The sequence below is a fragment of the Podarcis muralis genome, chromosome 1 (assembly GCF_964188315.1).
Source record: "Podarcis muralis chromosome 1, rPodMur119.hap1.1, whole genome shotgun sequence".
NCBI lineage: Eukaryota > Metazoa > Chordata > Lepidosauria > Squamata > Lacertidae > Podarcis > Podarcis muralis.
This window is the reverse complement of record NC_135655.1, coordinates 42,353,401-42,367,024: the sequence shown is the minus strand read 5'-3', so window position 1 is coordinate 42,367,024 and position 13,624 is coordinate 42,353,401. Positions and strand designations below refer to the sequence as shown.

At 46.7% G+C, this 13,624-nt stretch overlaps 2 protein-coding genes across 2 annotated transcripts in view; one reads left to right on the top strand and one right to left on the bottom strand.

The window, feature by feature from the left end:
- Positions 1 to 10,489, bottom strand: part of BAHD1 (bromo adjacent homology domain containing 1) — a 68,224-nt gene extending 57,735 nt beyond the window's left edge. Inside the window, exon 1 of the mRNA XM_028722640.2 lies at positions 10,204 to 10,489. The gene's annotated coding sequence lies outside the window, so the exon portion shown is untranslated. The remainder of the gene's footprint in view (positions 1 to 10,203) is intronic.
- On the top strand, positions 9,477 to 11,898 carry LOC144325693 (uncharacterized). The gene is made up of 2 exons (XM_077919734.1): positions 9,477 to 9,565; positions 9,947 to 11,898. Exons 1-2 carry the CDS (start codon positions 9,477 to 9,479, stop codon positions 11,445 to 11,447), a joined length of 1,590 nt encoding a protein of 529 aa, XP_077775860.1. The 3' UTR covers positions 11,448 to 11,898.
- Positions 11,899 to 13,624: the final 1,726 nt, after the last annotated feature.

Sequence of the window (13,624 nt, the reverse complement as noted above, 5' to 3'; positions counted from 1 at the left end):
CTAGTTTCCCCAACCAATTAAAACACCTATTGAGATTAATGGATTAACAGCTGTAAGAAAATGGACCCTGTGTTCTAAACAATAATAATGTTACCTGCTACATTAAAAGGTATATGAGGGATTGTGACAGGATAAGAATACCTTAGAACACAAGGATATGCCACTCTTGTTTACTCCAAGTTGAAATAAACGATAACAATACAAAGGTGTGAGAATACATTTTTACATTATGCTCCTCCTTTATAACCAGATATCCATTTTGGACTGATACTGCCTGGCCCACTAAGATGAAGGTGGATATTATTTTAAAATGTTCTTGATAAAGTATATACTTCAGGCCAAAAGAGAAATAAGTTTAGCCATTTACTGTTATCTATGATATTCCGTATTGATTCTACTGATCCTGATCTCTTTAAATCTTATCAACTAAAGGACTGTGTTTGTTTGAAATTAAATCCTAGAGTTAGAAGTGACTTTAATCCCCAAATATTTTATTGAAGGTTTCTAAGGAATTTGAAAGAAACTATATCTTGCTTTTACAGCTATGTGATATGAAAAGTCATAAATTCCAACTTGGTTGTTAATCCAGGACGAAGACTAAACTCATTCATTAGTGTTGTGGTTTCTTTTTTCCTTCACTTGCCATATTAATCAATTTTGGGCCTTTAGATAAAAATCCTCCCCTTTCCAATTAGAAAAAGGGTTCCCATTACCCACTGAAACACAACTGGCTCATGGATAAAATAAAACTTTGCCCCAATGATCTAATGCATTAGTCTGTGCAAAACTGAAGGTGAAGGAATACTTCCGGTGAAAGAACTAAGCACCACTAAATTAAAGAAGTATAACTTTCATCAACTCCACAGACCTATTGTATTTTGCTCCTCTTAACAGTTAAAAAAAATACTGCACTTGAAATCCTCTCAGGCTGGAACTGTCTGGAATTGGATTTAAAATCTCCTGCCCAAAAAATGCCCCCTTTTTCAAGGCTATCAACATAATTAACTCTATACAGCAATCTTCTGAAATCTGTATTAGGTTCGTATCCTGATCCCATGGCAATTTTGCTTCTGTATGCATTTCTTGCTGACTTTTCAAAGTTGCCTATACAATCTCTCACTGCTTTGCCCTTGTTCTGTTGCTACTCTAGCGACTGAATCAGCCAACTGTCCTAGCAGAACACAAGAGCGTCATCAATTAAAAAAATGGGGCACTGTCATACAGTGGTTCCGCTCCTTCCTCCTGGGCCGTGTCCAGAAAGTGGTGGGGGGGGATGAGTGTTCAGACCCCTGGGCTCTCACTTGTGGGGTGCCTCAGGGTTCTGTCCTCTCCCCCATGCTTTTTAATATCTATATGAAGCCGCTGGGAGAGATCATCAGGGGGTTTGGACTGGGTGTTCATCAGTATGCAGATGACACCCAGCTCTACCTCTCCTTTAAATCAGAACCAGTGAAGGCGGTGAAGGTCCTGTGTGAGTGCCTGGAGGCGGTTGGAGGATGGATGGCGGCTAACAGATTGAGGTTGAATCCTGACAAGACAGAAGTACTGTTTTTGGGGGACAAGGAGCGGGTTGGTGTGGGGGATTCCCTGGTCTTGAATGGGATAACTGTGCCCCTGAAGGACCAGGTGCGCAGCCTGGGAGTCATTTTGGACTCACAGCTGTCCATGGAGGTGCAGGTTAACTCTGTGTCCAGGGCAGCTGTCTACCAGCTCCACCTGGTACGCAGGCTAAGACCCTACCTGCCCGCGAACTGTCTCGCCAGAGTGGTGCATGCTCTAGTTATCTCACGCTTGGACTACTGCAACGCGCTCTATGTGGGGCTACCTTTGAAGGTGACCCGGAAACTGCAATTAATCCAGAATGCGGCAGCTAGACTGGTGACTGGGAGTGGCCGCCGGGACCACATAACACCGGTTCTGAGAGATCTGCATTGGCTCCCAGTATGTTTCCGAGCACGATTCAAAGTGTTGGTGCTGACCTTTAAAGCCCTAAACGGCCTCGGTCCTGTATACCTGAAGGAGCGTCTCCACCCCCATCGTTCAGCCCGGACACTGAGATCCAGCGCCGAGGGCGGTTCCCTCATTGCGAAAAGTGAGGCTACAGGGAACCAGGCAGAGGGCCTTCTCGGTAGTGGCGCCCGCCCTGTGGAACGCCCTCCCATCAGATGTCAAAGAGATAAATAATTACCTGACATTCAGAAGACATCTTAAGGCAGCCCTGTTCAGGGAAGTTTTTAATATGTAACGCTGTACTGTTTTCAACACTGATTGGGAGCCGCCCAGAGTGGCTGGGGAAACTCAGCCAGATGGGCGGGGTATAAATAATAAATTATTATTATTATTATTATTATTATTATTATTATTATTATTATTATTATTATTATTGCTGCTGTTGTTGTTTAAGGGAGCTAATACCGGTATATACAGAAACGTCACAAGTTACCCTAACTGATTTGGGAAATCAAGAGTGAGCAACCTATTGTATCGCAAGGAATTAGCTCAGCACAGGGGCTCACTCATAATTTTGTTAGTGCACACACACAACCCATGGTTGTATCCTACCCTGACCAATCCAAACTTTTGTTACGTAGCACACATTCACTGTGCAGTGCTCCTTACTTTCTCTATTTTGTTCAATGCAATTAAATTACAGTTATGCACAGGACTATAATGGCGATTTTCAATTAGTTCAATTGATTAGCTAAAAACTAGAAGTTGTTCCCTCAATAGCCTCTTTGCATTATTCCTTCATCTGGGTGTTTACAACTACTTATGTAGGTTAATAGGGAGAGGAAAATATGCATTGCACAGAAGCAAAAACCAAATGTGTCATCTCAGTATCCTCTACTTGATGATCAAGGCTGGTGGTGAGTTTCCTTTTTTTTAATTAACAGGTATTAATTAAAATAGTTATGTTATTTGTGGTACCAATTGATAAGGTATAATTGCATGTCTGACTACCAAGGCTCACCAACTATTTCAGCTGCTTGTTTTGCATCTAATGATTGCTGGGAGTCGAGCTTCTGTACTGGAATAAGTCTGAACAGTATTTGAAGAAAAAGTATTCCCAGCCTTCTATTTCAATAAAAGTTTCAAAACTGCACAAGAAGCACCAGCAATTATTTTTTTTATTTTAAAAAAGGATCACAAGGCTGAGGAAAACAGTCTCTTGTCCCAAGAGCTGACTCCTCCATGCATCCATCTCACATCCTCAACACATATTAAGGGACAAACTTTTTAACAACCATAGCCTGAAATCAGGGAGGCACAATGCAGGAGGAAAAGAATGCCAGAGGTGCCTACCAGGTTCAAAGAGTTACTCAGCAGCAACAGCCACAGAATAGTAGTTACTGGAGTACATGGCAGGACAACAGGCCCTGGTTAAAAGACTTATAGTCTATAGTGCGACACAGAGAACACAAGAACGGGCTGCTGCATCAGGCCAATGGTCCATCTAGTCCAGCATCTTGTTTTCACAGAAGCCTATCAGTTGCCTGTGGGAAGTTGCAGTGGAGAGGAAGGGGTAGGAAAGACCCACAGCATAAGCAGCCTTTTGTAACGCAACTCTGGATATACCGTATTTTTTTGCTGTGTGTCTTATGGAGCGAATGTGTGGTCCCTGGAGCCAAATTGCCCAGGGGCGAAAAGCAGATCATGTTTTTTTTTTTTGTTGTTGTTTTTTGAAAGAGGGAAGTGGGTGTTGAAACAAAGCCGCTAATCACCAAGCGATTGGGGAGGGAGATAAGGGAGCTAGAGATAAAGGAGGCTGCCTGGGAGGGGGGGAGGTAAAAGCCCATGGATCCTCAGGATTTTTGCATTGGGTCACCCCAAATTCACCATCAGATCACATAGCATGTCCATAGCTACAGTCTGCACCAAAAACACACACACATCCACTGTTTCGTGGGGCCGCAATGGCGCAAAAACGTGGTTACAAAGCACGGATCCACATGGATTCTCAGGATTTTTGCACTGGGCTACCCCAAACTCACCGTCAAATCACATGTCTGTGGCCACAGTATGAACCACAAAAATCATACATCCACTTTTCGTTCAGAATATATATTTTTTTCTTTCCTCCTCTAAAAACTAGGTGCGTCTTATGGTCAGGTGCGCCTTATGGCGCGAAAAATATGGTAACTTAATGTCTCTGTCCCCGTAAGATATTTTTATTCAAAAGGACAGTATCAAAGAGTTACTGTTCTATAAAAAGCTGTGAAGGGCTATAAAGAAGCCAACATTCCATTTATCTATTTGTTTGTTTTGTTAAAGGAGGAGAACAGAAGCCTTCAAAAAATGGCACAGAAACTTTCAAGGATTGATTCAAGGAGGAGCTGTAAATATTGTGGCAGCCGATTCGGTACTGCTACGTGAATGACAGGGTATCATTAGGAGTGTTTCTTATAAGGGAAACAAATGGGAGAACAATGGAAAAATGCAAAACTGTCTATGAAAAGTCACGCCATGCCCCACTTTAAAGGGTCACTAATCCCACAAACATTAGGAAGAGGACCCAAATCTAAAGAGTGTCTTAAGTTCTCTCACTGTCTCCTATATGAAGCTTTGCCTCGACAAAGGGCCTCTTTAAAAGTGCTGTAATAAAGAATGTTGCAGACTGTGTTCATAGAGATTAAGGCAGGTTTTCAACAGGAATGTTGGGCTGGGGGTTCTATCTAATGCTTAAGCAAATCCACTCAGAGATCAGAGGATTTCTGGTCCTAAAGGTGCTCCGGTTTTCTCTTTGCTTTGAAAGATCAATGACAGGTATCTTACTGGGGCAAAGGTCACAAAGAGGAAGCATCCAGAATGAAACTTACAGGTCTTGCTTACAGGAGGAATGCCCACCATTCTGGACCTTGCTGTGATTCTTCTCTTAAAAGAATGAAAATGAATCCTTTGCTTGAATCAATTTGCTAGAAAATTCTGTATTTTTAACAAAGGCTCTCAAAACGGCAAAACGGCGTTTAACCCACTTGCAGCATATCAACTGCAGCTCGCTTGATGCAGCATCACAGCTGAGGAGTGTGGACTCGGAAGTCCTTGGTCCTCACAGCCTCAACCCACCCAACCCCACCTGCATTATGGTCATAACAATACAGTGGTACCTCGGGTTACAGACGCTTCAGGTTACAGACTCCACTAACCCAGAAAGAGTACCTCAGGTTAAGAACTTTGCTTCAGGATGAGAACAGAAATCGTGCTTCGGCGGCGTGGCAGCAGTGGGAGGCTCCATTAGCTAAAGTGGTGCTTCAGGTTAAGAACAGTTTCAGGTTAAGAACGGACCTCCGGAACGAATTAAGTTCTTAACCCGAGGTACCACTGTATTGACCTACCTTGCAGGACAGGAAGTTATAAAAGATTGCAGAAATATGCATTCAAAATTATTTGAATAGGCATTGAAAATGCACGTTATAAATACAGTCGTACCTTGGAAGTCGAACGGAATCCGTTCCGGAAGGCCGTTCAACTTCCAAACGTTCGCAAACCAAATCACGGCTTCTAATTGGCTGCAGGAAGCTCCTGCAGCCAATCAGAAGCCGCAGAAGCCCTGTCGAACGTTCGGGTTCCAAAAGAATGTTCGCAAACCAGAACAACCACTTCCGGGTTTGCAGCATCCGGGAGCCAAAACGTCTGAGTTCCAGGGCATTCGGGATCCAAGCTACGACTGTACTAAGTCTTCAAGCCCTGCTCCACAATCCACTGACTAAAATGCAGTTGATAGGTAAACAGTGCAAGGCTACTGTTTTGGCTTCCAGACTTCGGAAGTATCTAAACGCTTGAACGTCCAGCCCTCACTTTGATTCTGCTTTGGCATTTCATGAAAAATGATACTGCTCAGCAAGGCTCTGGTCCATGACTGTGTGCCCTTCTCTTTCATGATGATGATTTTACGCTGGGCTATTTCTTCAGAGCCAGTAGTTTTGATTAAAAATAGCAGAACGTTGTTAGCACCTTTAAATACTCATTAACGGAAAGTAGAGTGAAGAATAAAAAAGGTAAAGGTACCCCTGCCCATACAGGCCAGTCTTGTCAGACTCTAGGGTTGTGTGCTCATCTCACTCTAGAGGCCGGGAGCCAGTGCTGTCCGGAGACACTTACGGGTCACGTGGCCAGCGTGACATCGCTGCTCTGGCAAGCCTGCACCAGCGCAGCACACAGAACGCCGTTTACCTTCCCGCTATAAAGCGGTACCTATTTATCTACTTGCACTTAGGGGTGCTTTCGAACTGCTAGGTGGGTAGGAGCTGGGACCGAAAGACGGGAGCTCACCCCGCCGTGGGGATTCGAACCGCCAACCATACGATCGACAAGTCCTAGGCACTGTGGTTATACCCACAGCGCCACCCGCATCCCCAGAGTGAAGAATAAAAGTATTTTAATAAATAAAATCCACTTCCCTTCTATTTTGAGATGATTATTAATGCATGCAAGAATTCCAGTCTGGGGCCCGGTACATACAAGAGACTACCTGCAAGGAACCCTTCAAACCTTGTTTTCTCTGACTGATTTACACACTTGTCTAAGACGAGAAACCCATCTCTAACAAGGACTCCAGATTTCTGTTCATCCTGCTTTGAGCTGGGAACATAGGATAGGCGACATCTAACTTCTCCAGAAGTGCAACACAGCACGACACTATTAGCGTACACGTTAAGAAAGCAGATTTCAGTAATTAAATGTTGGGGCTTACTCTTTCCCAAAGTTCCCAAACGGCCATAGACACTGCAAATCCTCCTACCCTTCTTAATGTATTTCACACTTATATGTACGATGGTGCAGCTTGTACAGCTTTTCCTGCCTGCTTTATACTGAAATTATATTCAATATTCACAACGTTCTCCTCGTTCTTCATTTGGATGCTTAATAGGTAATCCTGTTCCAGCCCATCTTCACTGCTACATGCTGATACCTATTCTCACCTTTCACTTTTGAAAGGTTCATCTGACTTTAAGCAAGCATGGACCAAGCCCCCTCGATGTCCACCAGAGAAGCTACTACATTTCTAATACTAATATTACTTTAGACCAGGTACTTCCCGCCCCTGTGTGGCAAGGGGCTTCATATTCTAATTGTAATCAAATATTGGATGGGTAAAAATCAAACAATACAACTTAAAAAGCACACTAAGCAAATGAAAAAGTCAGCATATATCCTTGAAGAGAGGCATGCACTAGATCAGCTTACAAACATGATATAAGCAAGATTCTTGAACCAGCAAATATTCTGATTTATTATGATGCCAGAGATTCTTTCAAATGCATGAATTCCTCAAGCACTCTGTAAAAGTCCCTTTGGAATGTCACAAGGAAAATCTCGCATTGCGCCATCTACTTGAAACCAGAACTCTGGATCTCAATCCAATCTACAGAACACATCTAGCAGCTTGCAAATGCCCTGTAGGCAAGAGCTTTAGACATGGATAATTTGGAAAGAAGGGCAGCCAGTGAAACCAAAACCCAAAGCCACGGTTTATCCATAGATTCACCAGGTGACCTCAGGCATCTGCCTTGGATCAATTTCTTACAAAATGGAAATTAACAAAAGTCGATGCAATAAGGAAATGTTACATGCCTTAAGGATTAGTCAGGCTACATATCTAAATAAATAAAACGTAATGATCCATCTAGAACTGGCTAATCTCATAAAGTCAGAAGCATCCGGAAAGGAGCAAGAGCTGATCGCCTGAAGTTACTTTCACATTTTACTACAGAAAGCAGCACAAGCAACCGGTTTTGTTTTCCATACAGATAGAAACAAATGGAAATCAGTGTCATCTGACTCTTAACTTTATTCCTCTACACATATGACAAGAAACCTTAACTTGGAAATAAAAACAGAAAGGTACTTAATCCTAATCCTAACATTATTCTTCTACGTAAACACAGCTTCCAGATTTTAGAAGCTCAAGTCAGATGTGTGAACATGTGGTCTACATAATGAAACAGAATGCCCGATGTTCCACACTGTAGTTATGCATAGGGAGTGACATACACACTTTTCACAAAACAGTCGTCCAACATGCAACACTGAGTTGCTACAATCTGAGTACAAGATTAATTTAATGCTGTTACCAAACATTTTTAGAACACTCATGAAGTACCACAAGAACCCCTAAAGATAATTTTCGCAATACTACTTCAATCCTCTTTTCTGTTTTTAAAAGAAATGAAGTTCTAAAATGAGCCTGTAAAAGGTTTTTAAACAGGCTGGAGATATACATTGTGGATGACTAACCAATCATATTTTAACCTTCCCACAATTCTGCACATCACCTGCAAACAGAAATGTTCCATCAACTGCACCATTTCAGTTCTCCACCCATTCCTGGCTGTTCAGAAGGCTATGGTGGGAGGAAAGATAACCTGTCAGAAACACTGATGTGGATTTCATTCTGGGTACCCATTTGTTCGCTCTCTGTTGCAACTGTCAGACAAGGAAGGGAAGGGGACTCCTTACGTACACTCTCTTGCTACTCTTAGGACATGAGGAGGGTGTGAAAACTGGTGTTAGCATCTTCTCCCTAAGTGCAAGGGGTGACATTTAAAACAGGAGAAGAATGAGTTTGTGAATAGTGATAAAGTACATTCCAGTACTCCTTACTGGAAGGGAAGAAGATTCCAAATTTGATAGCCAATGCACTCAAAAATGTACATCTGATTTTGGCCTATGCAAACACTACACATCCAAGTTGTGACAAACAGAGAAATACCACACAAAACAAATATTTATATTCCCTGAACTATTAACAATTACAAAATAATTATCTCCAGGAACAAGTAACACATCCGCTTAGCTCCCTTTGTTTTTGCTACCACTTCACAAACGTCTTCCACTATTTTGATGGCAGCTTTCAAATATCACAGCAAATCAGTAACTTTACTTTGCCTCACTGAGGCATGTCTCTTGAGCCAGTGTCAAGTTATTAAGTGCCTTGTTCTTTCTAGAGAAAACCCATCAAGATTCAGTTTCCGATGCCTCTTTCCCACGACCACTTTCTTTTTTTAAACCCTCTTAGGTTTGATCGCTTCTGTTCTGGCGCTCGGTTCCAAGTTCCTGTTCCAAAAGACCCCTCAGGAGAAAGAGAGAGTGTTGCATGCGTCTTTGTCTTTTACAGCCCATTTTAAACAGGACATCTGTCTCTGTGTCTGGTTTATCCCAAAAGGTGCCTCGGATAGACACAGCAGCCCTCTCCCAACTAGGAAACAAGACTGGGTGACAATGTCGTTTTCCAAGAGGCAGGGGACAAAATTAGGAAGGGGGGGAAGGAGAGAGAGAGAGATAGCGCGAGCGCCAAGGAGGCCCTTCACGTGGTCTCCCATGGGTTCAGTTCCTGCCTTTCCCCCAGATGAATCGGGAGGGGGAAAGGGGGTGTTGTTTTCTCGATCGTCGATGTAAAAGTTAAATGGCTTTATTACATAACTTTAGACCTTAAAGCTAATCCCAGGAAGCGAAGCGGCAGCCTGACCCTCGCTCGCATGATCCAAGTGGGCCACCGGGGAGTCGTTGCCAGAGCTCAGCCCACCTGCCACCGGGGGCCATTTCCTCCTTGCTCTCCGGCGGCCGGGTGATGGGCGGGGAGAGACGGGAGCAGCCCGGAGTGTCCTTCAGCTCGGGCAGAGGACCAGCCCCAGGGCCACGGCGCCCTTCGGGGAAGGGGGATCGCCGCCCACCCCCAGCGACAAGGCAGGCCCCCGGCGACACACACACTGGAGAGGGAGAGGAGGAGGAGGTTGCAGGGGAGCGGCGGCGGCTGCTACTGGAACCGCAGCCAGCAAACCACCCACCCACCGTGACACGAGGACGACCAGGGAAGCGGCGCTGAGGCGCCCGGAGGGACACGCTGCCTGAAGACCGCCACCGATCGTCCTTCCTCCCTCCCCTCCAGGGCCCCGTGCCGGCACCAGCCGGATCCCAGCAGAAAGTTCCCGGTGGCCCCCGGCTGAAGCCTGCGCGCCGCCTCGTCCCGCAAGAGCCGCGCCCCCCTCCGCCCCCCGCTTCCCCGGCGGCACCTGTTCCCATCACCCGCCCGCGCCCGGCAAGTTCCTCGACGCTGCGCCCTTCCAAGCAGCGCCGCCGCCGCCGCCTCCGGCTTGTGGGGCTCGCGAGGCTGGCGGCGTCGGCGGGCGGAGCCCCATCGCGCTGCCGGCCGGCCGGTGCAGATTGACGGGCTGACGCCGAACTCGCTCGCTCGCTCGCACTCACCGGGGCGCTGGCGGGCTGCTGCTCCTCCGTCGTCGTTCGGCTCAAGCGGGCCCACCCAGGGCAGGCGGAGGCCCCGGCCGGGCTGGAATCCGGCGGCTGGAACGCCCCGGGGCGCCCGAGTCCCGGGCTCCACGCTGCTGCGTCAGCGCCGCCTCCTCCTCCTCCTTCGCCGCCGCGTAGCCGCCCGGCTGCGGGATGGGGACTGGAGGCGCGCCCCCTTCTGGGGCCCGCGCGCTCAAGGCCGGAGGAGGGGGCGGCGGCTGCTGCTGCTTCTCCTGCTCCCGCCGCGGCTCCCGCTCCCGCCGCTCCCTCGGCCCGAGGAAGGCTCGGCTGCCGTCCTGCCGCCGCTGCTCCGCGCCCGCTGCTGCTGCCGCCGCCTCCGCGCCCGCCGCCGATGTGCTCTAACTCCCCGAAAGCAGCAGCGGCAGCAGCGAGCCCCTTGCTCCGCTCAGGCTCCGTCCTCCCTTCCTGCTTCCTCGTCGGCAGCCAATCGGCGCCCTCCCCAGCGCCGTCCGCTCCGACGCGCCCGCCAATCGCCAGGCACCTGGCCCGCCCCCGCTAGCCAATCTCCGCACCAACCACCCGCCCCAGCCAGGTCCCAGCGCAGCTCGCAAGGCAAGGCAGGCAGGCGAGGCGGGCGGCTCCCAGCGGACACGGCATGGCCACGGCCGCCCAGCCGGGGGAGGGGCGTCCCCACGCGAGCGGCAGCATCCTCCGCGCGCGCCCCGCCCCCCCACCGCCCAACCTGTCTTCTCGGCAGCCCCGTCGCGCCTCTAGTCCGCCCCATCGCTCTTTTCCCGCCTGCCCAAGTCCCCATCTGCTTCTCCCATCCTTCCCTGGACGTGAGCGGGGCGGGGGCGCCTTCCCTCCTCGCCTCGGCCGCCCCTCGTGCTTCCCCACGCGGCTTGCCTCGCGGGGAAGAGAAACGCCTCGAAGAAGTTTATTTAGCCCGGCTCCGTCCGTCCCCCGCCCCCCAAATTCTCCCCCTCCTCTTCCCGTGGCTCTTTCTCGCCCTGTCACACAACGGACTAGCCGTCACCTTGGTCGGCCACCAACAGCACCCTCCTCCTCCTCCTCTTCCATTCGAGCGCCTCTTCCTTTGTTGCATCCAGTCCCCTCGGGAGATCTTCCATATTCAGGTCACCGGCTCTACTTGTCAGTCACCCTCCACGAGAAGCCGCCCACATCGACCCGAGTCCCTCTGCTTTCTACCCATCTACTTTGCCCAGAAGTTCCTAGGCTAGCAATCCTGCTTCCCCTCAACTTTCCCTTACTTATTGGACTTTCATCTCGACCAGTCTCTAAAGCTTGGAGGAACATTTGTACAGCTAAAGAAGAATCGCCCCCCCCCCCAATCTCCCATCTCCTTGCTGGCATTCGGGAAGGGAAGGGGTGGCCTTAGCAGCCTCACTTCCACTCTTGGGTACTAGACTGTCCTTGCGCCTCATCTCTGCAACAACAGGGCACCTGTGGACCATAGCTGTGCACACCATAGACAAATGCAAGCTTGATTGCATTACCATTTAATATGATTACATAGCACTGAATATTGAACCAAGTCCTCAGCACAATATCAAGGCTGCAGAATAAATGAGCAAAACATTGCATGCACCTTGGTAATGTTCATTGTGTGTGTGTGTGTTCCTCCTCCAGGGAGCCTAATGTAAAAATGTCAGGTTAATACAACAGGCTTTTCAATTTTGTCTTCTAACTGTCCAGTGTTCGTTCATTCTCATTTTCCAGTTTTGCTCATAGAGAACCAAAGGTTCTTTGCTCTGTGCTGCAAAAGACTTGGTTTGGGGGCATTTAAGCTGATCTGGGATCATTTACTGCAGAACAATCTCTTGAAGGCTGTGGGCTACCTACCCTCAGGCTGCTTGCAGGTTGCGACCTTTTGAGCAGCTGGATTTTAATTCCAAGTCCACACATTATCCACCTTAGATCACACGCAAACACTCTACCACCCCGAATTCTAACCATATTAAACTACAATGACTGATAAAAGGCCACATGAATGTATACATAATCCATTTTGCTTCTCAAGCTACAATTCCCTAAAAAAATGAATCGACAAGTAATCCAAGAGTACCATGACACTAGCCTACTGCATGTACATGATTTCACTTTTGTATCCCTTGTTAATTATTTTGGAATAATTAACTACATTTCTCTTGCTATAAACAAGCACTACTATAAATTTCCATTTCTGCTGAAAGCACATACACTTTTCGCAGTATTTTCCAGGAATCCCAACAGAAACTGTTTATTTTCCCAGGAAATGGGGGAGAGCCCTTGCCCTGGGTGAATGTGGGCTCAATATATGGAGCAACAGTGAAAAAAGGAAAAAGGTAATGGTTCACATTCAATTAGTTTTAATACACTTTAAATTAAATTAAAGTCATCTACATCTGCAGGCATCTTGGCGTATTGTAATTTTGCTCAACTCTTCTTGATCTTTCTGGTGCTCCTTTTCACTTGCTGCTTCTGCATCCACTTACATGCTTACTGGTTCATTCACATGAAGAAGCACAAGGCAACTCCTATAGTGGTGCTTTGGGATATATAGGCAACTCCTATAGTGATACTTTCCAATAAATGAAACCACTTCCAATGTTACATGCCCGTTACCTGAGGATCTAATATTTACAGGCCTAGTACTTTCTCAAAGATCTGCTTATAGTTGGTTCACAGTTCCCCAGATGTCATTCCATGACATCTTTATCACGATAATCTCTTAGACACTAACAAAATTCAGTTGTAGCTGAAGTGTTTATTTATATATCAATCTCAGACCAGTTTCTAAAAATGAATTGAAAATTTAAACACTGCTTGTGACTTGTGATCATAGGGAAGGGTGAAAGGTTCAGAAAGGGGGAAGGGAGGTTCCCTGCCTGTCACTACTTTCTAGAATTTACAAGACGGTGAGATCAAGTTCTGAGAAGTGTAAGGAGGTCATCCACATCAAGTGATCTTAAGCATGCATGTTGAATCAGGTGCTTGAAGAAGTCTAAACTGCAATCCCCAAGAGCAATCCCTGAAACACTGGTTCAGCCAAGGATATATGCATTAAAAGTGAGGTCCACATATGAAAAGTGAGAAATTTCATTTCATATGCCTAGAGCAGCAGCAATCCTGGTTTTTGTATAATTTCTGTTTTGTTTATTGGGAAAATGTCTACATTTCTTGGAAAAGTGTCTGAATTACAACACATTTCTCTGACTCATCTTAAAATGAAGCAGCTGTCACTGCTGGATTCTTTAAGAATGATTTCTTTAAACGGGGGCATCTTCTTCAAAATACTTACAGATGCATCATCCCCCCTCCCCTCAACTCCCCCTGCCTCCCAAAATAGCTTTGTGAAATTGCTATCTGTTCAACTGTTTTAAGATACAAGAACTCTGAACAGCGACACGATGAAACA